Raw genomic sequence first — 25,362 nt, 5'->3', positions numbered from 1 at the left:
GTGAGGCCTGAAAAAGGGAGCCGCTCGTCCAATGACCTGTTGAAAGAGGAACGAATGAACGGGTGGGCAGGTGTATGGACACAGGAAATGTTCACGATGCCGGGCTTGTACAAATAAAGACCATTCAAGGGGATGTCTCCGCTGTTTGAACTCATAAATATTTACAACTGGAGTCTTGGAGAAGATGTGAAAAATCCTGATGTGTAAGAAAAGGTAAAAATAACAAACGTGTGAACTAAGTAAAGAAGAGGCAGCATATTTTAGGAAGCCGGATGAAGCTATTTTAACAAAAGCACATTGCTATCGCTATCATTCGGAAGAACTGTGATGTGGTGAAAATAACTTAATGAAACAATGTGTCTTCAACACGATCAAAAATCCGCTTCTGGCCCACAGTCCAAAGTTAAACGTTGAAGGAGGGAGCAAAGAAAAGGACAAAGAGAAACCACCACCATTAGTGCCTGCACCAGAGCTATTTATTAGCGTAACTTTTTTTTTTTTGTTTCTTAAAGATTTCATAACAACTGAAGTATGTACAAAGTCTTACAGCATTTACACCATAAAAAGTTTCCCATTAGCCGATGAAGTCTAAGGTAGTGCTGCTGAGAACTTCGGGGCATGAGTACAGAGCAATGAAGCAGACTGCCACACGTTTACCTCTCTGCGACCGCACCGCGACTATCAGCTGGTCCACAGCTAACTAACCACCTGCGGGACAGGTTACTGGGGAAATCAGGGAACAAGTTGATAGGCAGCACTAGAGACCAAAGGCGGAGGGGGGAGGGGGCGGGGGGGGGCGGGAAGCTACATGGCATCATGTCTCTACAGTTTCCTAGAGCTGTAACAAAGGTCCACAGCCTGAGAGAATAACATAGGCAAGACAACACAATCGCACTGCTCGGATATGGTTCAGCTACGGAAGGTATTCACTTCTGCATGGGAGGCTCTATACTGATATGGCTGGTATTTCCATTTGTGTTTATGTCTTCAGAGAACTCAAACCTGCACAAGCCCCACCCCCCTCTCCCAAATAAATCAACAACGCAGGAAGGGGAGGAGAGAGGGAAGAGAATCAGCATAGAATCAGTTCTTGATCAAAAACCATTTTGTTTTGTTTTGTTTTTTAAGACATTTAGTATCAGCTTTAGGATGGCCATTCCCGTCAAAAGATTAATAGTAGGAATTTTGGAATCAACCCAAATCAGAACATCAACAAAACCCCCAACCCCCGGACTCCTAGATTTAATCGCCCTCGTTGTATCTGATTGTCTTTCCTCGGGGTCAGTATTACACAGAAGCACCAACATTTTACACACGGAGTCGGACACAGAACGTAGCACGGTTGCCCCATTACTTTAACGAGTGGCAGGAGAATTCCAATACGCGAACGCTTAACATCAGGCTCACCGCTTTTCTTCCTCAGAAAACCCAGCCTGGTTCTCTCACTCAGGTCAGTCACTGTTATCCGTTTGGTAGCAGATCCCATTTCCTTCCCCACTGTTTGGGTCTCGCGTGTAGGCAAATTGGCTTTTTACTTCGAAACGGTTCTCCTCTCAACTTAAAAGCCAGTGGATAAGATTTTTAATTAAGACACAATAGCGCGGGATAGAAAAACACAAGAACCACATAAATATCGAAGAAGTTGTCTACCGTTTTTCGTGTAAACAGTTTTGCTCAAAAGATCGAAGCCCTAGTTGGATTCTGGATTCTGGCCGCAAACTCTTGGCAGGTGACGTGCGTTCAGCCGGGCTCTGCAGCGATGGTGGACGTGGAAGCCGGGTCGGTCCCCATGTTGACAGGCATGCAACTTGGAAACATTGCACAACAAGCAACACAAAGAGAGTGGAGACGCTCACAACACTTCAAGGAGACCTCACACCCTTCACGACTGCGGATGCACAGACAGAGACCCACCCCTCCCTCCTTCGCACGGCCTTTCTGTCTCACACGTGGGAGACCTTCTGTGACTCTCTGGCTTGTTTGATGCTGTACAACCATTTGATGATCCTCGCGTTTCTTTCGATGGCAGAGATGCCGTATGGCACCCGGTCATTGGCACTGTCGTCATTCCTAAGGTCACTGTTACTGTCCTGAGACTGTTCGCAGTCTGAGCTGATCATGCTTGCGCTGCGGAAGTTGAGGGATATGATGTCGGAGTTGGCCCGGGCAAAGTTTTCCATGCCGAGGTTCTCCAGCTCCTCGGGGTCCAGTCCGCAGTAGTTGAAGAACCTCTCCACGTCCGCGTCCACCCGGAAATACCGGTCGCTCAAGTCCGACTTGGACCGCTGGAGCGAGGGCCTGCGGCTGACGCCGCAGGCCGGTTCCACCGCGTCGGCCTCGGGGGACTTCGCGGTGGCCGCGGCCGCGACCTTGGGCTTGGGAGGCAGGGGGGGCGCGGAGCTGCTGCAGGGAATCGCTTTCAAGGGCTTCGCGCTGGTCACCCTGCGGATGTCCGAGGAGCTGTGCGAGACGTGGAGGAAGGACTCGGCCGCCGGCTCCAGCAGCCGCCGGCCCCCGTGGGAGCCGCCCTCCTGCGGGCTGCCGCGGCCCTGCGTGGGGTACACCTTCAGGGACTCGGCGAACGAGTGCCGCTGCAGGTCGGCGGAGTCCGGCCGGTGGGGCGGCCAGTTCCGGGCGCTGTGCTTGTGCCCCGAGCCCGAGCTGGAGCCCTCCGAGCTGTTGATGATGTTCTTCAGGATCTCGAGCTTCAGGGTCTCCCTCTGCACGCCGCTCTCGGTCTTGGCGTGGCCGCCGAACACGCGGAGCGTCGGGCTGCCCAGGGCGCGCTTGGCGGCGGGGCACACGGGCGGCTTGGCCAGCACGGCCGGCTTCACGGGCTCCTGCTTGGCGTTGATGACCTCCTGGCTCTTGACGTACTTGGCCTTGTCGGCCTCCAGCCTCTCCACGGCGCTGAGTCTCTTGGGGTTGGGCTCGGCCTGCCTGCGGAAGTAGTCGGGGCCTTTGTTGAGGATGCGCAGGGGCACGGCCGAGGTGAAGGTGCCCGCGGGGCTGACCGGCTTCACCATGCTACCTGTCTGGAGCGTCTCCGTGGGCATGGTGGGTGGCCTCTCCCCGGCAGCCGTGTTGGATTCTCGTCTGGGCGCCTCCGGGTGCGCGGGGCAGACACATGTACATGAAGCACGCAGGGCGGCGCACGGAGCCTGGGGTCTGGGAGTCGTCAGCAGCAGCAGCAGCAGCAGCGGCGGCGGCGCCTCATCTCACGGCTCGCCGACCGCCCCCCGCGCCCCCCGCCTCCGATCCGCTCGCCCCCCTCTCCGGAAGGCCACGAGCCACGAGTTCCTCTGATGCGCCCGGCCGCCTCCTTTCTTCTCCCCGAACGACGTGGGAGTCTCCTCCGGGTCTTTGTGTTCGACTGCAGGCAGAGCTGAAACACACAACAACCAACCGCGGGTTAGGACGGGCGAGTGACATCACGGCTGTAGCAACAGAGAAAGCCCGCGGCGCCCCCGCCCCCGCCGCCGCCGCCCCCCCCCCCCCCGCCGGCCGCGCCTGGGCGGCGGGGCCCCGGGGCCCGGAGCGCGCGCCCCGGGCGCCCTCGGTCGGACGCGGGGGTCGGGGCGCGCGCGCACGGGGGCCGCGCTCTCCCACGCGTGCGGGCTCTCGCGGCTGCCTCCCCGTGGCCGCGATCCGCCCCCCGATCACGCCCGGCGGGCGTCCCTCGCACCAAACCCAGCAAATCCTGGGTGGGTGTGGAAATGCGGGCTTGGCCAGGGCCGGGTCCCCGGGGCCCTGAACCCCGCGGCGTTGCGAGGCTCCCGCATCCGCGCCGGCGACCGCGTCGGGGAGTCGGGGAGTCGGGGAGCGCCGTCTCCTTCCCTCCGGCGGGCGGGCGGCCGGCGCAAAACACTTCGGGGTTTCTTCCTACCGACCGCTCAGTAACGTCTGAAAGGAGCGCTTCCTTCACTCTTCAAAAGCTGAAGATAACGGGGCGAGCCACGGGATTGGCAGCAGAGATGGAAACAAGTTTTTTAAAAGCAGGTTTCAGTTACCTTACTTTGGACAACCCATATATTTGAAAGCACTTTCTCCCGAAAGCCAAGTCTACGGTATGGAGCTCCTCCTGTTAAATAAAGCAAGCTTATTTTATTTTATTTTTTTTTAATTAAAAAAGAAAACTAGAAAGACCTCCGGATTAACCAAGTTAACTGATTATAAATGCTCCATAATGTTTCACACTTCATGAGCAGAAATCAAGGGTTTCTCTGTGGTATGTGTTTTCCCCAATCCCGTAGAGAACTAAGAACTAAGAACATGTGAAGACGTCAATCATACCTAAGCATGTCTGTGCTATAGAAAACTGGTGCAAGAATTGAGTATTCACGGATTTATTATTTGTGGCTTTCTGAACAATCTGACCACCCCCGCCCTCAACCAAGACCACCACAACGAAACATTTATCAATACTCCCAGTATCAATCTATCGGCTGTCTCTCTACTTAGTGAACGATCTATGTAGCGTTTTTCAAAAAAAATTAAAAAAAATGTTTATTTATTTTTGAGAGAGAGAGAGAGAGCGAGAGAGTGCGAGCAGGGGAGGGGCAGAGAGAGAGGGAGACACAGAACCTGAAGCAGGCTCCAGGCCTTGAGTTCTCAGCACACAGCCCGACACGGGGCTCGAATTCACGAACTGTGAGATCATGACCTGAGCCGAAGTTGGGCCCTTAACCAACTGAGCCACCCAGGTGCCCCTAAAAAAATTTTTTTAATGTTTATATTTGAGAGAGAGACAGAGACAGTACAAGCAGGGGAGGGACAGAGAGAGAGGGAAACAGAATCCGAAGCAGGCTCCAGGCTCTGAGCTGTCAGCACAGAGCCTGATGCAGGGCTTGAACTCATGAACCGTGAGATCATGACCTGAGCTGAAGTCAGACGCTCAACTGACTGAGCCACCCAGGCACCCCTAACATTTACTCATTTTTGAAAGACAGAAACAGAGTGTGAGCAGGGGAGGGCCAGAGAGAGAGGGAGACACAGAATCCGAAGCAGGCTCCAGGCTCTGAGCTGTCCGCACAGATCCTGACATGAGGCTTGAACTCACGAACCATGAGATCATGACCTGAGCTGAAGTTGGAGGCACAACCTACTGAGCCACCCAGGCGCCCCCTAAAATTTTATGTTTATTTATTTTTGAGAGGGAGAGAGAGAGCGAGCACAAGCGGGGGTGGGGCAGAGAGAAAGGGAGACACAGAATCCGAAGCGGGGTCCAGGCTCTGAGCCGTCAGCACAGAGCCCGAGGCGGGGCTCGAACCCACGAACTGTGAGATCAGGGGCTCCAACCCAGGAACTGTGAGATCATGACCTGAGCCAAAGTCCAGCGCTTAACCGACTGAGCCACCCAGGTGTCCCATGTAGCATTTTTCTAAGAACAAGTCTCTTTGCCTGTTACTGCTGACAGAGAACGTTTATGAATGCGTCAGCATCCCAGGGTAACTGGTTACAGCCCTTTTCAGCATCTTTGGTTATAATAAGCAATATTAAGGGTAATGTATTCACTAACATCAAATAACTAATTTACAAAATAAAGTGGCGTACGTATAAAATCATCTGCTCTCACGTTAAGAAAATGAAGGGTCCATTAATAACAAGCATGGAGGTGGGGGGGGGAGGGAAGCCTGAGATTCCTCTCTCATCATCTTTTACAAGCTCAATCTCCAAATACACCCATCGCCGTGTTTTGTTAAGAGACGATTTTGGGAATCTGCAAAAGGATTTGTTCTAATAAAAATATTTTCCTATGCGAGAGTTGAGAAGCCCCAAGGCAATTCCTACACAATAACTTCCTTTAATGGTGTGCTATGTAGTTTAAAATGTCACCGCCTCCTCCCCCCCTCTCATGGATTCGGTGAGATTGTTTCTTTGAACACATTTTGAGCGAAATGCCAGAAGGGAGCGACTGTTTCTCTGCGGAGTCTTCTGCGTTTGGTCATCCACCAACCTGGGTCCACCTTCCTGGGAAGATGAACTGGGGCTCCCTTCACAGAGCGGCTCAGGGCCGGAACAGGCAGGAGAGCCTGGGGTCAGAGGCAATCTACCGGATCACAAACGAGTGCGCGACAGCAGGCTGCCCCCAGGACAGGCCACGTTTCTTCCCAGCATGTGCAACGTCGCCTCTGATTAGTTACCTCTGGAGTTTCCAACCGTGTCCACAGAGGGGACAGGGGCGGTACATCTGGGGACACAGTGAAGGACAGGCCTGAGATTGGCACCCAACAGCTCTGTGCTCAGGGACCAAAGCCAACCTCTGGCAAGGTGAGCCGAGGGGAGAGGATCGTCCAGTGGGTTGCAGGAGACAGAGCTCCTGGAGCCTCTTCTGCTGGGGCCTCGTCTCCTCATCTGGGATAGGAGGTGCTTGGGTGAGATTCTCACCCTCTAAGTCATGTGGTTCCCTCCTCCCTCCAAGTCATGTGGTTCTGAGCAGCCAAGAAGGAGCGAGCTATTTCCAATTTCAAAATGGCATATGGGAATATTGGCTCAGGACTGCATTGTGCTTCCCGTATTTACCGTTCTCAGGACAATATTCTCCGCGTGATGAGTTGTCCTTATCACGTAATGTGAACTGGCATTAGAGCCCATGCTGGCCTGCTCGACTGTCTCCCCTTCTAACCCTATCCTGCTAAGACCAGAAGCCCCAACCTCCACCGCTACTGACCTGACCGTACCGCATGGCCCTGTCTGTTAAGGCGGGCTTTGGTGTCATTGAGAACACGAAACAAAAATCATTACTTTCGGCTCACAAGACTGGCAGACACCAGTTTATTTAAATACCCGGGCACCCGCCTCAGAAAGCTCCCTGTCTTGCTTTCACAGTTTGCTTTCTTCGTGGAAAAAAAGGCGAGGCAATGGGTAAACAGAGGCAGACGCTCAGGATGGCTCCCGCAGGCACTCCCATCTGTTCCACGCCATCTAACCTTCGGAAGCACGCGCTAGAACAAAACCCGTGTGAAAAGATTATGTTAGAAAGGTCGTGACTGGAAGCAGTTCTCACTGCATTTCCTTGTTGTTTCCACCCCTTCCCTCTCCCTTTCCTCTGGCACCCCCAATCTCCCTAATAACTTTCAACACCCTGATATTTACAAACGACCAGGTTCCGAGCCTACACGTTTTAATCCGGACTCTTTGGAGAGGAAAAGGAAAAGCATCTTCCTGGAAGAAACAGGTTGGGTGCTACAGGATCTGTTTTGGCCAACAAACTACAGCTACTTCAGACCTAATGAAGGCGGCTTAGGTGCTCCTTCTTTTAATGCTCCCATAATCCCTAACTTCTGTTCTTTTCCTTTTCAACGTTGACACGGTGCTGGCTGAGATCGGTCAAATGGTAGATGCCGTGCCTGGAACCCCGGGGCCACATCTCGAGGTCATGGGTGTGTGACAACCACGATCTCTGCTCGGGGAGCAGATGACGCCCCTCTGACCCCTGGACGGGTCCCTCGGGTGCGGCCAGGCACCGGCCAGGAGGGGCTTCTACTTCTTTACCTTATTCTAGGAAAGGAAGATCAGAGCTCCGCCGCCTAGAATTTCATCAACAAAGGTAATTATACAGTCCTGCCTGATCCCTGACTTGCGGCTACAAAGAGGGAACATAAGCCCGAGGCAGAGAGACACTTCCGCTCACCAACTATTTGGCTACATTCTCCCCTGTTTAATATCCATTTGAACATTTCACGGAAGTAAAAAATGAACCGGAGAACAGAGCTTGGCAGAGGTGAGACACAAAACGGTCCGCCGCATCAGGGTGCACGTGAACTCCACAGCAATCTGGCCTCGGGTGACAGGGGCAGGGCCCTGCCGGTTCCTCCCCCCCGTGGAGCAGGGGGGCTAGAGGGGTCACGTTATTTGCGGGGATCCCGCTCTGGGTGGGGAGGGCTGGAGGCCACAGGCGCACACGGTGACTCTCACCCACTTGAAGCAGTGTTTCTCAAGCTGTTACGTGCCCGTGCACCCCAGGGGATGCCCTGCAAACGCCCACTCCTGAAGTAGATCTGGGGTGGGGGGGACCTAGATCCTGTGCCGCTCACAGATCCCAGGCGAGGCCTAGGAAGCTGGTGCACCTTTGAGGGGCGAGAGGAAGCCCACCGCTGCACTGGCGAGCATCAGGTTAGAACCCAAGTGCCTCGGGCGCAGAGGAAAACGAGCCAAGCTTTCTTGTCTCTCAAGTGAATTCAACTCTGGGGTCTTCCGGGCACGAAGGAAGAAAGCAAGGGAGTTAGAGCCAGGACCTTGGGACTCAACACAGTCCCGGATTCACCCATAGACATTCCTTAGCTGTGTGAAGACTGGCCATTTCCCACGCGCGTTACTACGGAGAAAAGGTGGAAATGTTGCCATTAGGTGGGAGCCGAATTCCACTTGCGGTCACCAAACGTGACCTTCTCTACGAAAACTGAATGTGTTGAATTTGGCGAGCTTGGAAATGCCTTCAGTTCAAACGTTCCTGGAGGCGGACAACAGAAGAAGCGGTTTACCTTCGAGGTAAGTAAGAATTCTTGAAGAACCGATCTTCTGATTTCCTACCAAGTCAGAGCACAGAACACTGACAGTACGTATCCACCTGGGCCTCGCTGCTTTCTGATTTTTTTGTTTGTTGTGGTAATTTGTGCTACTGCCTTTAGGCATCAAACCCCAACCTGGTAGGGGAGGGTCCCTCTTGCAACTACAGTCTCGGTTTTTCCCACTTAAGGACAGACAGACATCCTTGTCGGTGCGGCAAAAATGCACAGTTTCACACGACAGTGTTAACCTTTGAATTCTTTACAAACGTAAGAGAAATGCACTCACAATAGGAGAGTCAGAACCGTCCGGGGGAGGGAGAAGGTGGCTGGGCTTGGAGTAGCTGCCTCTGGGTCTGGATCCTGGCTCAGCCCTGCAATGGCTGAGCCGCCGTGGGCAGGTTCCTGGGCCTCAGGTTCCCCGTCTCCAAAATGGGGACAATAATAGCACCCACCTCTTTACAGGACCCGACAAGGTTAGATAAGGGCACAGACACTTTTCATTCACATAACCGTTATGCGGAGGGTGTCTCTGGGGATGGAGAGAAGTGTGGACAATTTCGAGAGACGCTGGAAGAAGTACATTGGACTGAACTTGGAGGCGCGCTTGGAGGTGTGGAGGGTGAGGGGGGCGTGTTGAGGACGATTCTGGCTCCCAGTTTGACTGCCGAGAAGTGGTTTGTGGGGAGGTACACACTCTCTCTTCCATCCCTCCCTCCTCTGCACCCCAGGCCTGAGCCAAACCGAACTATGGCAGTCTGTCCCTCCAGACCAGCTGTGTGCATTCACACCTGTCCTCCCCTCTGCCTCAGACGTCTCCTAACCAGCAGTGTCTCACAACGTTTGTGACGTCCTTAATACCCATCACACACGGTTAACGATATCGTGGTTCTCACAGAAAATTATTTTATCGAAGCAAAATGCGTTCACAAATAACGCTCAGTTCTGTGGGTTCAAGGGAGCAACGCCATTCCATTTGGAAGACGTTAATGCGTCCATTTTAATTAATATGCCATGTTCTCAACGTGTTCCCGTCCTAGCGCATGCTCATTTTTATTCCTTTCTTTCATGCTGGGACAATAACTTGCAAAAAGTGCAAAAGCAAAGGAGAGTATCAAAAGTGGAAAAGTAACTGGGGAAGTCACAAAAGCAGGTTTGAAAAAAAGACTGCATTTGCATGCTACAAATTGCACAGAAACTAAGAAATCAGAGGGCCCACCATCTGGAAGCATTAAGTCAAAACCACTGCCCTTTCTGGACCTGTACTTTTTCAATTACTGAATGACGTGCCTCGTTCTGTCTCATCGCCCGGTGAATCCCTCTCGTCTATAATTCTGACGGCTGAATCTTCTCTTTTTTGGCCTCAGTGTTGCCATCAACATCAACTCCAGGCTGTCGGTGAAATAATCCTCTTCCAACCACACTATCCCTTCGTATGTTCTTGGCAACCGGGGACTTTTCCCAATAACATTTTGACTTTTGATTCCAGTATCCTAGTCCTTTTTCGGCTTATTTTTTCGGTTGGCTACAGAGTAGGTCTTCACAGATGATTTAATAACAAACCCTTGCCCTAGGTTTCCATTCCTTTGTTTTAGTCTTCCACAGGTGGTGTAAACCATTACCCCCCTTTTGCGGCACCCCCTTTCAGCCCTGTTTCTTCCGGCACATCCATTCTCTACAACCGCGGGATAGAAAAAGATGTTGGAATGGGTGCAGAGATGATGGACAGGCCACCTCTTAGCTTGTTTCTCTTTTTTTTTAAAACATTTATTCATTTTTGAGAGTGAGAGAGACAGGGCATGAACAGAGGAGGGGCACAGAGAGAGGGAGACACAGAATCCGAAGCAGGCTGCAGGCTCTGAGCCATCAGCACAGAGCCTGATGCGGGGCGCCAACTCACCCACAGTGAGATCATGACCTGAGCGGAAGTCGGACACTCAACTGACTGAGCCACCGAGGCGCCCCGCCCCTGCCGTTAGCTTCTTATGACTTTATAGATATGGAGGAAGAGGAACTGTCTCACTGGCTCTCATATGTGCCAGGTGCACTGGTGGGGCAGCACACGACTTGTGCCTGCATTTTGATCAAGGTGTGAAAATTCCTGGGACAACCGGGAAGGCCCTGTGTTATGGAAATATCCCCCAGGTGGCGCTGTGAGCTGAGCAAGGCTGGAGGGAAGAGCGGAGGAGGGTGGGTGCCACTTGCTACGCCCAGTGTTTCCTCATGAAGCCCAGGGGGCACACAAAGGCGGCTACGGGAGACAACTCTGCCTCAGGAAAGCAGTATGGAGGGAAGTCTCAGGCTCTCTGCTCGGAGCTATGATGGAGGACAGTGGCTCTGTCTGTCTACCTTCATCTCAGACAGTGAGATGAAGCCGTGTTTCCATGAGTACAAGAGTGGGGGTTTCCTAGGTGCACCTAGGTATTTGGGAAAAGGTGCTCTGGGGTGATGGTAAACAGAATTGCCCCCAAAGATTCACCCCCAAAAGGAAGCCCCCAGCCCTGCGCTGAGTGGGAGGCCGTGAGCACCCCCTAGCGGTAGGAGGGGTGCGGCTGCCCCCAGGGAGACCCAAAGCTCCCAAAGAAAGGCAGCTCTGAAATCCCCCTTCCCCAGGGGACCACACCAGATGACAGGTGTCAGAGCCCAGGGCAGGAAGCTTGCGATCCTCCCCTTAGCACTCTGCCTGGCCTGCACATTCACACAGCCTCACGGGACCTACTCAGGTCAGAAGGGACGCCTGCTCATGAGAGGGAAAGAAGCTGGAACAAGAAAGGAGGGGAAAACCCACGATGTTTATTACGTCCCCTCCTCCACAGTAAATCCTCACCCCCCCTTCTCTCCTGAGCCAACACAGGCCTGAGCTGGAAGAGGGAGAAGCTAATTTAAACCGGATGAAAGGCTGGAGTTTGGGTTGAGACAGAACGATGGACTGGGCTCTTTCGTTCCTGAAACTGATCTGAGAACTTTCAATTATTTAAGACCCACTGAAGAGGCTATGGGTGCCATCTGAGATTTCATCCCAGGGACGGAAAGGAGAACTCAGCAGGGTGAATTCTTCAGGCACAGAGAAAAGCGCACACTCACTTCCTGTTTATCCCTCCTGAATCCAGGCCAGAAAACAAAAGGGCTCCATCCACACAGTATCCCTCAGGTTTTCTGTTCCCCTGTTCACTCTCTGCCACTCCTCAGTTCAGAGCCCAGGTCCAGGGGTCAAGGTCAACCACACCTAAAGGTCTGCAACCCTGGGAAGTTACTCAAGCTGAGTGTGCCTCAGTTTCCTCTCTTATGCATAATGACTGCTACCCTCCATAGGGCTGATGTGGGAACTCCGTGAGGTATATAAACGCGCTCAGCATGGAACTCAGCACCACGTTTGTTCGGTAAATGTGAGCGGTTATTAAATTTCGTCCCCAGTGTCCGCAACTTGGCACTGATAATCGCCGTCATCAGATCTCGAGCTTTACGGGAACTGAATGATCTTTTGTCTTAAAATGATTCCATTACTCTCAAGCCATAGCGTGTGTGTGTGTGTGTGTGTGTGTGCTATTTCTGTCAAAGTGGATTGACTATGCAGTTTCTGTCTGAAAGGTCATTCGCATGACCCCATTTTTATTTGAGTTACAGAGAAAATATGTGGTTTCAAATTTCAAAGCAAACAGTTATGTGAGTGAACCAGGCTAGAGTAAATAATAGAGCCATTATTAAAAATGAAATCAAACCTAAAATTGGGAGGAGAAAAAGAGTAGGTCAAATCTCAATCCATGATGGATTCTTTAATGTCATTCTCCAAGGTCATTTAGAAAATACTTCGTTTTCATTTTGAAGTCAATCCGTTATTTTAAAATGTTATGGGTTTAAAATGCCTTTCTCCTATTTAAGACAATTAGAATGAAAACAGAATCAGAGGGGGACAAAAATCACATTTCTGGTCCAACGTTCTTCCTTGGCCAAAGGTGAAGAAAATGCTGCTAAGAGAGGCCCAGCAACTTGTTCCACTGTGGGGGAGCCCTGCCTTTCACCTGAGATTACAGAAATCAAGGCTGCGTGTAGCTGGGCCCCCAAAATCATTTGGCAGTACAATGGCTTGCTTAATGACAATAACTACAAGTAATTAAAAAACAGGGCCACTAGGATTCCTAATGAAAATCCAATAGGACTGCTTGCCTTACCCAAACAAACATAAAACGATCCCACTCGCAGCCACTTTTTATCCTCTCCTAGAGTTTTATGTGGTTTTACGTTCCGCTGTGAGAATGCGGGAGGCCAAATTCTAAATGAACGTCAAGTTCAAGGGACCACTGTCCTCTTTTAAAGACTAGTGTGCTCAAGTCACAGGCTTTAGAAGTCTTGCTAATTAACGTGGGTCTCAGTGTTAGCTGGTTCCCTTAGTTAGGTAGACCAGGCGACCCTTCCAGGGGCTCAACGATCTCAAAGATTCGGAACTCTAAAAGGATCCGTGTTGTGTGTGGAGACACTGTCAGAGGACCACCTCATCCGTGCTCACAACTGCCTCCTCGAGGCTGCCTGGTGCCCCTGTGTAAGCCAGAGGGTAAGTACTTGTGAGTGGCCCCTGACGGCCCTGACCAGAATCCAGGGTTGGGTGCATCTGGGGACCCTGCACCCACGTTCTCCCACCAGCATCGATGTTAAGCATCTGTGCTTCACATACTGCTTTTTCCTTTAGCTGTGTGTTGACTTGTCCTCTACGGCAATCGTAGCTCGTCTATACGATAACAGAGATCAAGGGTGGCAATATAGATCGAACCCTTATTTCTGAAAGTATTTTTAATTTCTAGTGATCAGCCTTGGGGCAGAGGAGATTTTACTCTGGAATAAACCTTAACATGTGTTAACATTGTGAGCCATTTTTCAACTTGAAGGGAGAAAAAGTAAAGCAGCATTTTTTTTTTTTTTTTTGGACAGTGGGCCAAGTTCGCTGTAAGTGGATTAGGTAAATTCCTTTGTATTACGTTTGAAAATTAACCTGTTAATAATGGCCACTTCTTATAAAGCATATATAATGTCCCCAGGACTGTACTAATGCATCTTATAGGTTTTTAAATTCAATCCTGCCGATATCTCTAAAGCAAGTATTATCCCCATTTTACAGATGAGGACACGGAGGTCCAAATAGTCTAAGGTATTCAATACTGAGTGGCTGTTGGCTCTACACCCAGGTCTGTACAGGTACACTTTGGCCCACCTCACCGTGTCACACTGTCACCCCAGAGCTCTTAATGATGTCGTTTCGAATGTTTTATATTTGGGTAATATGGCCATAGGAGCCCACACTAATTATATTTTAGTTCCTAAAAATCTCCTCTTTTGGCTGTGTGCTGTTCAGTACCAGCTTCCCCCAGAAGGTGGAGAAGGAACAGAAATCTCCTTAATTTTTTGCTAAATCAAATAACCATGCCATTTGCTAACAGCTTAAATGCACAAGCGGAGAAGGTGAAGTGTTTATAAATTGGGTTCCATTAATTTCATTTTCTTTCGTGATACCACTGACTGCGGATCTATGAAAGTTAACCGAACTTTGATGAAAATAATGAGAGATATTAAAAGGAACAACAAGCAACATCAGACTGTGATTTCATTCTGTCTTACTACACAGAGCATCAGAGAGCAGGGATCGCACACTTTTTATTGCCATTTCCAGGAAAGCTGCCCGCCTTGCACATAGTAAGCACTTGAGTTGAACTAAAACGCTAACCACTCCGTAGAATATCTAGCACGTCAATTTATATTGCAGAGACTCAATGAAGATGTCAGATACAAAGCTTGGGAAGTGAAACTTGGAATAAACTGTTTAGAAATTTGAAACCACACTCAAATTGCCTCCTTTTTCTTTCTAATGTTTTTTTTTTTTTTTTTTTTTAATTTATTTTTGAGACAGAGAGAGACAGAGCATGAGCAGGGGAGGGACAGAAAGAGAAGGAGACACAGAATCTGAAGCAGGCTCCAGGCTCCGAGCTGTCGGCACAGAGCCCGGTGTGGGGCTGGAACCCACGGGCCATGAGATCATGGCTCTGAGCCGAAGTCACTCAACCGACGGAGCCACCCAGGCGCCCCAGAGCACTTCCTTTTGACTGCAGAGTTTGGTATAATAGCACACAACTGCACAGAACCTGTTCTTTCACAACTTCATGGGCACATTAGCCCGGAATTGTGGTTAGGGAACAAATACGCTGCAAAAGGACATCAATGCAAGGTAGAATTTTCAAGCATAGTCAGTGGGTTCACTTAAAAACAAACGAACAAAACACGTGGTCTCCTTTGCCAAGGAACACCTAGAATCGTTTTCCAGTTCTCGAATAGCTCTTAGTACCGCAGCGGTTCGGACGAGTTCTTTGCCTCAAACGTACTCAAAGAAGGTAACAGCATTTTCTCATTTTCCAGGATTCAGACTGCACCGTGGGAGAAAAAAATAACCTTCAAAATAAGATACGTAAGTAGCCAGACACGTGTTTTGTGCAGCACATCTTTTGATCTTGAGCGTTTTGACGCGTCTCATGCAAATCATCTCCAAACCTACAACGCCACGAGGTAGGGCTTCACCACGATTTGCACTTGAAGTAATATTTTTGGGTCCAAGTGACAAGGAGCTCAGGAATGACTAGTAAGTTCATTCTACTTGCCCGGGCCCATGCTGGCACCAGAGCACCAGGCACGGGGCCAAACTGTTGGCTCTGCTGGGCAGTTTAGCCTGGAGGTGTCTGGGGGCAGGCACTGGGCGAGGAGGGATGGGAGATCCCGGAGGGCCACGGGTAATCTGGGTGTGTGGCCGCAGCCCCCTCCCACCCGCCGCCAGGACTCCGTCTTCCCGGCCACGCGCTCTGATGCCTGCTTCCAGCTCCGGCTCCCTCCTCTGCCAGGCCTTGACCGGAGCCTTCCAGGCTGGAGAAAGTGTCCCCGAGGCCCCTGAGAAGCCTCTACTGACCTCTCTCTCCACATCCGGTCCTTCCTCCCTGGCACCTCCCTTATGGTCCTTATAGTCAAGTGGCGGTCCCGCCCTCTCGTCTCCCAGCCACACACACCTGAGGGCGGGCAACCCGGCTCTCGTCTGTCTGTCCAGCCCAGCACTTACTGCTGGGGACGGCAGGCTTCAGAGATCTCTCGCAGGGATGCTTGTCTGACCCTAGTCCAGTTCAGGACGTGTCTGTGCCTCAGTGTAAAAGAATAAAAGCTGGGGCGCCTGGGTGGCTCGGTCGGTTAAGCCGCCGACTTCGGCTCAGGTCACGATCTCGCGGTCCGTGAGTTCGAGCCCCGCGTCGGGCTCTGTGCTGACAGCTCAGAGCCTGGAGCCTGTTTCCGATTCTGTGTCTCCCTCTCTCTGACCCTCCCCCGTTCATGCTCTGTCTCTCTCTGTCTCAAAAATAAATAAATGTTAAAAAAATGAAAAAAAATATAAAAAAAAATATGAAAAAAAAAAGAATAAAAGCTAACGCTATCCCCAAAGCTTTGCTTACTTCCCCGTCTCCCTCCTCCTGCTGCCCAAACGCACAAACACACAAACAAAAAGCTGTTCACTTAAGAGGCGCTCTAAGGATTACAGTAATCTTAAATCTATATTAAAAGTAATCGGATAAAGACTTAAAAAAACCACAGGCGTTGCTGGATGAACAAAATGCATCTTTCACGCGCTCTGAAAACTCTGCCTTTGGTATCCACTCACATACAATGTACTTTTTTACTGCCCTCCTTCGTGCTTTCACTTCAAAACGATGCTATCTGCCTCTATCTTGATTAATTTTAAGCTTCTCACTCCTGTTTACTAAAGAAAAATGACTCATTCAAAGTGAGAAAAGAGGGTAGGCTTTTTGAAATAGTTTTTTTTTCCCTGTCTCTAGCATTTTTTGTTTGTTTGTTTGTTTGTGTGGCAAGAAATGGGAGTTTTCCATTACTTTTTAACAGGAAAGAATTATTTCGCTTGTGCCAAAAGGTGGCTGTTGACGTTCAGTGCTTCACGATCTCTCAAGCTTTTGATTTTAGGCGCAATCCCTGGGTCTAAAAAGAGAAATACAGTAGCAACCATTTGTGGGGTACCTTTCCTTGGTCGGACCTCATGCCGGTAAGTGCCTTACGTTTATCAGCCTCGCCCAACGGGTGTCATGTGTCCCCCTTAGCAGATGGGGAAACTGAGGCTCGGGAAGTCTGAGGGGCTGGCGTGAAGCCGGTCAGTCGAAGGAGCTCAGTGTCGACCTCAGGTCTGTTTTCTAAACCTGTGCTCTCCCACTGCTCTGCGGAGACACGGAAACATCTGCGGCTGCAGGGAGCGAAGACGGGCCGGATCTGGACGAGAGCCAGGAAGGAAGGGAGGACGGAACAGAGCGGGCGCCCTCCTCACCACCCCCAACCCAGATGATGCCAGGCCTCTGGCTGCTTTCCTAACGAAACCTCCTTCCTGCTGTGGTGGCAGAATCTGGGAGGCACTGCAGTTAGCGGTACTGGCCGCACCAGAGGATAAAACAGTGAGGGGGAGTAAGAGGCAGGAGGATGTTCTGAAAACTTTGTGAGACGGCATTCGTAAAATATGAAAAATCGGCCCGATAAACCCAACTTGTGGCAGTGGCCACAAAAGCTCTGCTTGGTAAGATGCTCCAAGGGGATCTCAAAATTGCGCTCTACCCTCCTTGTGGGAAAGAATTATTCTATCTTGCTAAGGAAACGACAGTGTCTTCCTAACGGCCGAAAAATAACAATCCAGTCATCACCGGATGAGATAAAAGCCACATTCTGTCTGGACGAAGCTGGGCCCACCCCTGGGCATGAACCCTTTGGGTCACGGAGACCCACTCAATACAGCAAAGACAGCTTCCTATCATCTCCCTGCCCTCAAGGGAACAGGCCCCTAAAGGGACACGGTCAAGCCAGTTTGTACAGACAGAAAGGTCTGGAATGCAGGAAGCGTCAGAGGCGTCCCGGTTCATTCAGAGGATGTTTCCTGAGCACCTACTATACGCCGGGCCGTGAACAAGATGAACGATACAGACGGGGCTCACATACATGGCAATACCTAAGAGAAAGAAAGAAAACATGTAGTCCGGTAAGTAGAGCCGCTAAAAGGAAAAACAGATCGTGTATTTTAGCAAGGTGGAAGTTAATGCCAACTTCAGTAAAACAGAACTTGGCAAAGCGTCGGGCGGGGGGTTTAGGAGAGAATGGAAGAAAGAAAGGAGACACTGAGGGCTGGCGGCTTGGTTCAGGAGGTGATAGCTGGAGGGGAAGCAGGGTCAAAGGAGGGTTTTTTCTTTAAGGGGGTAGAAGTGACAGCACGTGTGTCTGTGACAGGAATGATACAGCAGAAAGAAAACATGTGCACAATGCAGGAGAGAGAGAGAGGGAGAGAGAGAGAGAGAGAGAGGCTTTACACAAAAGTACCGGGAACAGGGGAATAAAAGCAAGAACCGTAAACTTTAACACAGGCGGTGAGTGATGGCTCACGGGTGTCGAAGGTTGTGTGTGGGACGCCTCACAACTGGCCTGTAACACTGGAGGATGCCTTCCAAATGACACCTTCTCTGAAGGAATGGCAGGGGTGGGGAGCACTGCTGAGGGTCAAGGGGATAATGACACGGGCCCCCCTCGGAGCCCGTGGGTGGGCACGGGGCAGAGAGTGCGTGGCCGGCCCGGGAAGGTAGGCAGAAAGCCCGCGATATTGCTGTGGGGAGGTTACCAGACCCCAGGGAGTCAGCAGCTACCTTGTGGCACAGATTACAAACTGCCACCGAGGCAAAGCCTAAGAGTGTGACAGGAAGTGACAGATCTCCATTTGCCGCTTCCGCGGCCAAAAGCAAAGCATCTGATGAATTACAGTTCTACGTCCTGCAAGAGAGAGGAAGAACACACTGCTGCCGTGAACTTAGATCTAGTTCACCAACGGGAAATCAGAGACCCCACGGAGAGGGAGCTCGGCACGCACAGAGTCTACAATAACGGAGGCAGGGAATTCAATCGCTCGACAAATACCAACCGAGTGCCTACCACGCACCAGCCACCGTTCCGGGTACTGATGTGTACATCCGGTACATCCGGTAACTGATGTGAGTGCGGCACGCACAGCATTCCAGCAAGCAGACTGCACAATTCGGGGTAAAGGTGCGGAGATCTCATGGCTGGACTCTAAGGCGGAGAAGACGAACTCCCAACTGCTCCCAGGGTGAGACGCGGGAAAGGCATCTGAGAGAAACAGGTGACAGAGGACCAAAGGGGGCAAGTAAACCATGAGGAAAGAAGGGGCCCAGAGCAGGCGTCTGGGACCCGGGACGACAGCGCCCACAAGAAGGGGCTCAGGCGCCTGTATATCTGCCGGGTTCTCACTCTGGCTCTACCCTTTACTGCCACGTGACCTCCGTCGCCCTGGCCTTCCCGTCCCTTACGTGTGCCATGCGGATGATGCTAGGACCTACCTCGGGGGAGGGGGCGATACACGTTAGCCACCGTTCTTTTTTATTTTATTTTATTTTATTATTTTATTTCATTTTATTTTATTTATTTATTTTTTTAATTTTTTTTAAACGTTTATTTATTTTTGAGACAGAGAGAGACGGAGCATGAACGGGGGAGGGGCAGAGAGAGAGGGAGACACAGAATCGGAAACAGGCTCCAGGCTCTGAGCCATCAGCCCAGAGCCCGACGCGGGGCTCGAACTCACGGACCGCGAGATCGTGACCTGAGCCGAGGTCGGCCGCTTAACCGACCGAGCCACCCAGGCGCCCCGCCACCGTTCTTTTTTAATGAGCTGGAGCAATACCGCGAGGCCGCCGCAGAAGCAATCTGCAGACCGGTCGAAGGAAGCATTTTTGGAACAATCAAAGCCATCCCGAGCAGGAGTTAACTCCTTTGTAACCAAGAGCGAGCTCCTTCTCCCAGGACGCGTGTGTACAGACGCCGACCTCCCACCTGTCCGAGAAACAGAGGGGATTCCTGCGGCGGGTGGGAGGGCGAGGCTGGCGAATGTCAAGTGCCTCTCCGAGAAGTCGGCTTCTCTGAAACTTCTCTCACTGCCTAGACTTCGTTTACCGCGCTCAGAGCAAGAGGAGACGAACGCGAGGACAGACAGCACGTGAAGGCAGCAGAAACATTTGCAGACAGACTGTCCTAAGATACCGAGCACTAGTTGCACAGGTGACAGCAGGACAGCGGCAAGAATGCTTATGATAAGCTGTTGAGGTCTTCCGAGAAGAAGAGGAGGGTGTGAGTGAGGAGGGCTGGCTGAAGGAGAGGGGAGAGAAGAGAGAGCAACACGTCTTGTCAACCGTGGCCGCGGGGACCGAGCTGTGCCTTGCAGGCCGACGACCTTTCTCCCCGCGCTGTTCTCCTGGTTCTCGATCGGCACCCGGGGTTGATTTCTGACATCTCTTACGGCCCTGAAATTCTTCTCGCAGGGCGCGTCTCCCGATGCAGACTGTGCAGAGTCTTTCGAGCAGCGCACAGCCCCTGAAACTGCCCCACGAGTTTATGCGCTCACCAAGGAAATCACCACGTACGAGCCGTTCACTGGGCTAAGGAATGATGACAGGTGGTTGATACCTGAAGGTCAGAGGCCGCCTCTAATGTGACCCAGAGCCGGGCGGTTAAACGTGACACCGCAGCATTTCGTTTGCGTGTGATGCCTCAGCTCATTCGGGAGGTCACGTCCTCCCAAAGGCTTTCGGAAAACCTCCATCCACGACTGCAGTTCAGAGATGGGAGTCATTAAATCCTGCAACAGGCGGCCACTGGCTCTGAACTGAGAGATGTCACCAGGAATCACTGGATATAATGCCTGCCTCTCCAAAATGAATGTTTTGATTCATGTCATTTCCCCCTCCATTAGCTTCGAGGGCACCTAACTCCTTTGTGATATTCTTTTTTTCTTTATCGATTTCTAGAGGGAGGGCATTGGATTTTTCTCTTTTGTTTAAGAGCTTTAAAGATAGACGGAGGCTTTTCAGTGTTCACCTGTTTTACTTAACAAGGCTCTCTCGATCTCTGCAATTACTGTTTCTGGAACATAAGGAGGTTAGAGCATAAGGAGGTATATCTAGAAAAATATTTCAATAAATGAAGCCAAAATATATGCACAGGAAGGCAAAATGACTCCTTCTATCAAGCCACAATTGACCATTAAATTGAAATTTATCTAGGAAGGAAACAGGAAAATGGTATTTTTTTTAAAAAGCTAGTGTCTATCTCAGAAAAAAATCTCTTAGCAATCCATATCTCGTCTTTGGACGAAGAACTACTCAACATGCAACTTCTCATTTTTCAGTGTCAGCTTTTTCAAGTATTATGAAAAATACTATAAAGTGACCTATTTCCTGACACCTACAGAAAGTAATGCGTCATTCCAAAATCCATTTCTCCCACTTGCGGGACAAAACACACCTTCTCTGACAGATGGGAAAGGCCCCTTTACATAATCCCTCCGTCGCCCCCACCCCGACACACGAAAAAGTTACTCTACAAAGTATCTATTAAATGTTGCCTTATAGCTGGACAATTTACTACAACCTTCGGGTCCAACTCTCTAGCCAGAACTGGAATGTTATGGTACAGTGGGGATATTCAAGATACGGCCTTGCTGGGAACTAGGTAGCAAACTGATACAAGGATTACAGTGATTTTCAAAAAGTAGGATTATCTGAGAAAGCGGTTGGTAGGAGTCCCTCGCAGGAACCGAGGAAGACAGCAGGACCCCTGCGTGCAGGGCAGGCTCTGGACTCAAGCTGGTCTGTGTTTCGAACCTGCTTCCCTACGCTCTAGTCCTGTGACCTTGGGTGAGTAAATTCCCCCGACGTGCTATCCTCTACTTTTCCGTCTCTTAAGTGGAGACGACAACGCCTTCCTCCCTGGGTGGCTGTGAATTTGAGGTGATAGGAAGGACGGAAGGCCCTCAGCCTGGGGCCTGGCATACCGAAGGTGTGTGCTCAAATTTTACGGTAAAGGTGTCACTTCTAATGGAAAGTATTAAAAGCACTTGGTGGTATTGCCAAGTCATTTCTTTGGTCATCATTTTCCAAAACACATGGAAATTCTAGACGTTCTTGTTAAAATAAATGTAGGAGGATGAAAACTGGACCAACAAAAAACAATCTTTCTGGGGCTTTGAGAGGCATCGCATTCAACCTGTTTAGCAATTTGGGGACCAGTGACATCTTTACTAGACTGAGTTTTCCAGTTTACTAGCATGGTAGGTCACTTCATTTATTTAGATCTTCCCAGCTCTCTTTGTTGGAGTTTTACCGTTTTCAGCATACACGTCCTGTACGTGTTTTGTGAGATTTACCTTTAACTATCTCATTTTTTTTTTAGCCATTGTAAACGATAGTGTATTTTTAATTTTAGTTTCCATGTGCTCATGACTAGTGTCTAGAAATATAACGGACTCCTGTGTGTTGATCTTGTACCCTGCGACCTTGCTGAATCTGTGTTTTAATTCTAGAGTTTGGTTGTTTTTCTTTAAGTTTTTGGTAGACCCCTTGATATTCTCCAAGGAGACAATATGCCAGACAATACGGACAACGAGAAGAAGCCGTCAGAAGCAGAGCAGGCCAAAACGAAACAGTGCAAGGCAGGAAGAGTATCAAGTAAAACCTCCTATCAGTTACATGCAAACTCACAGAAGATTCTTTTAAGATTTATATAGAAAGGAGGGGCGCTTGCGTGGCTCAGTGGGTTGAGCATCTGGCTCTTGATCTTGGCTCAGGTCACCATGACCTCATGGTTTGTGAGTTCGAGCCCCATGTCGGGCTCTGTGCTGTCAGCGCCTGCTTGGGCTTCTGTCTCTCTCTCTCTCTCTCTCTGCCCCTCCCTCTCGTCCGCGGTCTCAAAAAAGTAACAAAATCAACTTAAAAAAATTTATACGGAAAGGCAAACGAACTCTAATAGCTGAAACAATTTTGAGAAAAAAGAATAAAGTGGGGGGAATCGCTCTACTTACTTTCAAGACTTATTAAATAGCCATAAAATAAAGACTGTGTGATACTGTGAAGGGACAGACTTACAGAACAGTGGAACGGAACAGAAAACCCAAATATAGTACCAGTATACTCACACACGAGTACAGTCAGCATATTTTGACAAAGGTTCAGAAGCGATTCAATGAAGGAAGAATGGTCTTCTCAACAAACAGTACTGGAACAACTGGGCATCCATAGGCCAAAATGTGAATCTTGACCTAAATTTCATACCTTATGCAAAAATTCAGAAAGGATCACAGATCTACTTGTAAGACATAAAACTATAGAATTTTTAGGAGATAACACAGGAAAAAGTCTTTGGGATCCTGGGGCTTGATGAAGCAAAGTTCTTGGGTACGACAACAAAAATGTGATCCAACAAAGGAAACATGGATAAGTCGGACTTCTCAAAATCAAAAAAAAACTTTTGCTCTGCGAAAGACCCTGTTACCAGGAGGAAAAGACAAGCTACAGACTCAAAGAAAATAGTCGCCCAACACGTATCTGACAACTCATATCTGGAATATATAGATAAGTCAAAACTCAACTTAAAAAAGAAAAGACAATCCAGTTGGAAAATGTGCAAAAGATATGAAGAGATACTTCGACACAGAGGGCATATGAAGGGCAGAAAACACGTGAAAAAGATGTCCCACATCACTAGTGGTTAAGATGACAAAGCAATATCTTTACACGCTTGTTAGAGCAACTAAGATAAAAAACAGCACCACCATGAAGATCATGTTAGTGAGGGTGCAGACAAACTAGATCACTGTGTGCACCGAGTAGGAATATTTTCTGGTAGAGACACGCCGGGAAAGAGTTTGGCAGGTTTCTGTTTTTGTTTTTTGTTTTTTGAAAGCTAGGTGTAGACTTACATAGAACTCAACAATTGTACTCCTGGGCATTCATTCCAGGGAAATGAAAACTATACCCACATAAAACCTATGCATACTTGTTCACAGCGGCTGTATGTGTAATAGTTGGAAACTAGAAGCAGCCAAAATGTCCCTTAATGGGTGACTGCTTCAGCATAAGCATCCCATGGAATGCTTCTCAGAAATCTAAAAGAACTACTGGTCCATGCAACAAGTTGGACGCATCTCAAAGGCATTACACTGGGTGAAAAAAGCCAATATCCAAAATCGTATACTGACTCATGGCAGTTATGTAACATCCTCAAAATTATGTAACTACAGTGATGGAGAACAGCACATACATGGCCATGAGGGGCTGGGGGCAGTGTGTACATGTGTGTGTAAGGGGGTGTGGAAAGGGAGACCTCTGCATACAGAAGAGGATCTTGTCTGCGCTGGTGAAACTATACACGTGATGAGAGTGACATATGTATGGCATCCCACACGTTGTCCCAATGTCCATTTCTTGGCTTTGATCTCTGATACTACACTATAATTCTATCAGACATAACCGTGGGGACAGAGAGTGCTGGGAGACGGTACGTAGCATTTCTGTTATCTTTGTAACTTTCTATGAATCTATGATTTCAGAATAAAAAGTGAAAAAAAAAAAAAAAAGCCTTGCCCAGGACACAGGGCAGAAACACACAATCTGTTTCCCGAATAAGTGAAAAATCATTACTTTAAAAATAACACAAATTTGGGGGCACCTGGGTGGCTCAGTGGGCTAAGCACCCACTTTGGCTCAGGTCATGATCTCATGGTTTGTGAGTTCAAGCCCCGTAGGCTCTGTGCCGTCAGCCCAGAGCCCAACTGCAGATCCTTTGTCCCCCTCACTCTCTGCCCCTCCCCTAGTTGCGCGTGCGCTCTATTTCTCAAAAAGAATAAATGTTTAAAAAATTAAAGGGGCACCCGGGTGGCCCAGGTGGCTAAGCATCTGACTTCAGCTCAGGTCATATCTCACATTTTGTGGGTTCGAGTCCCACGTTGGGCTCTGTGCTGACAGCTCAGAGCCTGGAGCCTGCTTCCGATTCTGTGTCTCCCTCTCTCTCTGCCCCTCCTCTGCTCACACTCTCTGTCTCTCTCTGTCTCTCAAAAATGAATAAATGTTAACAAAAATTTTTTTAATTAAAAAAATAAAAATAAAACAACACAGATATAAAACATACTAGGTTTTACGATAATAGTTCTATAAAATAGGTTCTACTATAGAAATTAACATGTTTGTCAGATTACGAGACATTTTATACGGAGAAATGGGCTTTAACATTTCTCAGATTTTCATATTGAGAAACCAACCTGAGACTCAAGCTTTGGCCTCAAAATAAAAAAATGGGACCGTGTTTTCTAAATTGCTAGGAGTTTCTAAAATGAAACTTTGTTTCGAAAAAAAAAAAAAGTGTTTTTCCCTTATTACAGTTCAGAATCTGGCCTGGATTGTAATATGCTATTTAAATAGTACTGAAGACAGTAATGTACTAACCTAAGAACTTACTCATGCTTATGAAGGTACCAAGCTGGAAGTATTGGAGATGAGGTTTAGAGATAAAAGAAATTTCACACATGCACAGTGTTCTTTGAAATTGTTTCCCAAAAAGTGTTTTCAAGGAAAAATTTCATATGTAATTCAAACAGAGCAAAAAAAAAAAAAAAAAAAAAAAAAAAAACCCAAACAGAACAATTACAGATTTCAATGATTTCCTACTCCAGATTGAAGTGCTTTAAACTTATTTTAACAAGAAATTTAAAAAAGAATTAGCATCAAAGAAAGAGGATTTGGGGCAGAGCGGACTTCATGGTCTAGCAAACTTGAAAGGAATGAACCATTTTTTCTTCTTAAATTCCCCAGTAACTGATTTAGAGGAACAAGATTCAATGATTTCACATTTGGCATTTCCTAAGTGTTCCCCATTCATTCTATATTTTAAATGACCATGCTAGCACAGATGTACGTAAAGTCGGTGGGAAAGTTTTAAAAACACGTGCTTTGCGAAT

General features: G+C 49.1%; 1 protein-coding gene and 1 long non-coding RNA gene across 4 annotated transcripts in view; both read right to left on the bottom strand.

The window, feature by feature from the left end:
• Positions 1-458: 458 nt before the first annotated feature.
• FAM110B (family with sequence similarity 110 member B) lies at positions 459-3,250 on the bottom strand. The gene has a single exon (XM_047073957.1). The coding sequence runs from the start codon at positions 3,054-3,056 to the stop codon at positions 1,944-1,946; it is 1,113 nt and encodes a 370-aa protein (XP_046929913.1). The 5' UTR covers positions 3,057-3,250; the 3' UTR covers positions 459-1,943.
• Position 3,251: 1 nt separating this feature from the next.
• Positions 3,252-25,362, bottom strand: part of LOC124507665 (uncharacterized) — a 142,013-nt gene continuing 119,902 nt past the window's right edge. For all 3 annotated transcript variants that reach the window (XR_006961082.1, XR_006961083.1, XR_006961081.1), the window contains one exon: positions 3,252-3,385. This is a non-coding gene — a long non-coding RNA (uncharacterized LOC124507665). The remainder of the gene's footprint in view (positions 3,386-25,362) is intronic.

Source organism: Lynx rufus, unplaced genomic scaffold (assembly GCF_022079265.1).
Source record: "Lynx rufus isolate CCGP_SWC_20201006 ecotype Redwood Valley unplaced genomic scaffold, mLynRuf1.p SCAF_12, whole genome shotgun sequence".
In the NCBI taxonomy this organism is placed as follows: Eukaryota; Metazoa; Chordata; class Mammalia; order Carnivora; family Felidae; genus Lynx; species Lynx rufus.
The sequence above is the reverse complement of the archived record's forward strand: the minus strand, read 5'-3'. Positions and strand labels throughout refer to the sequence as shown.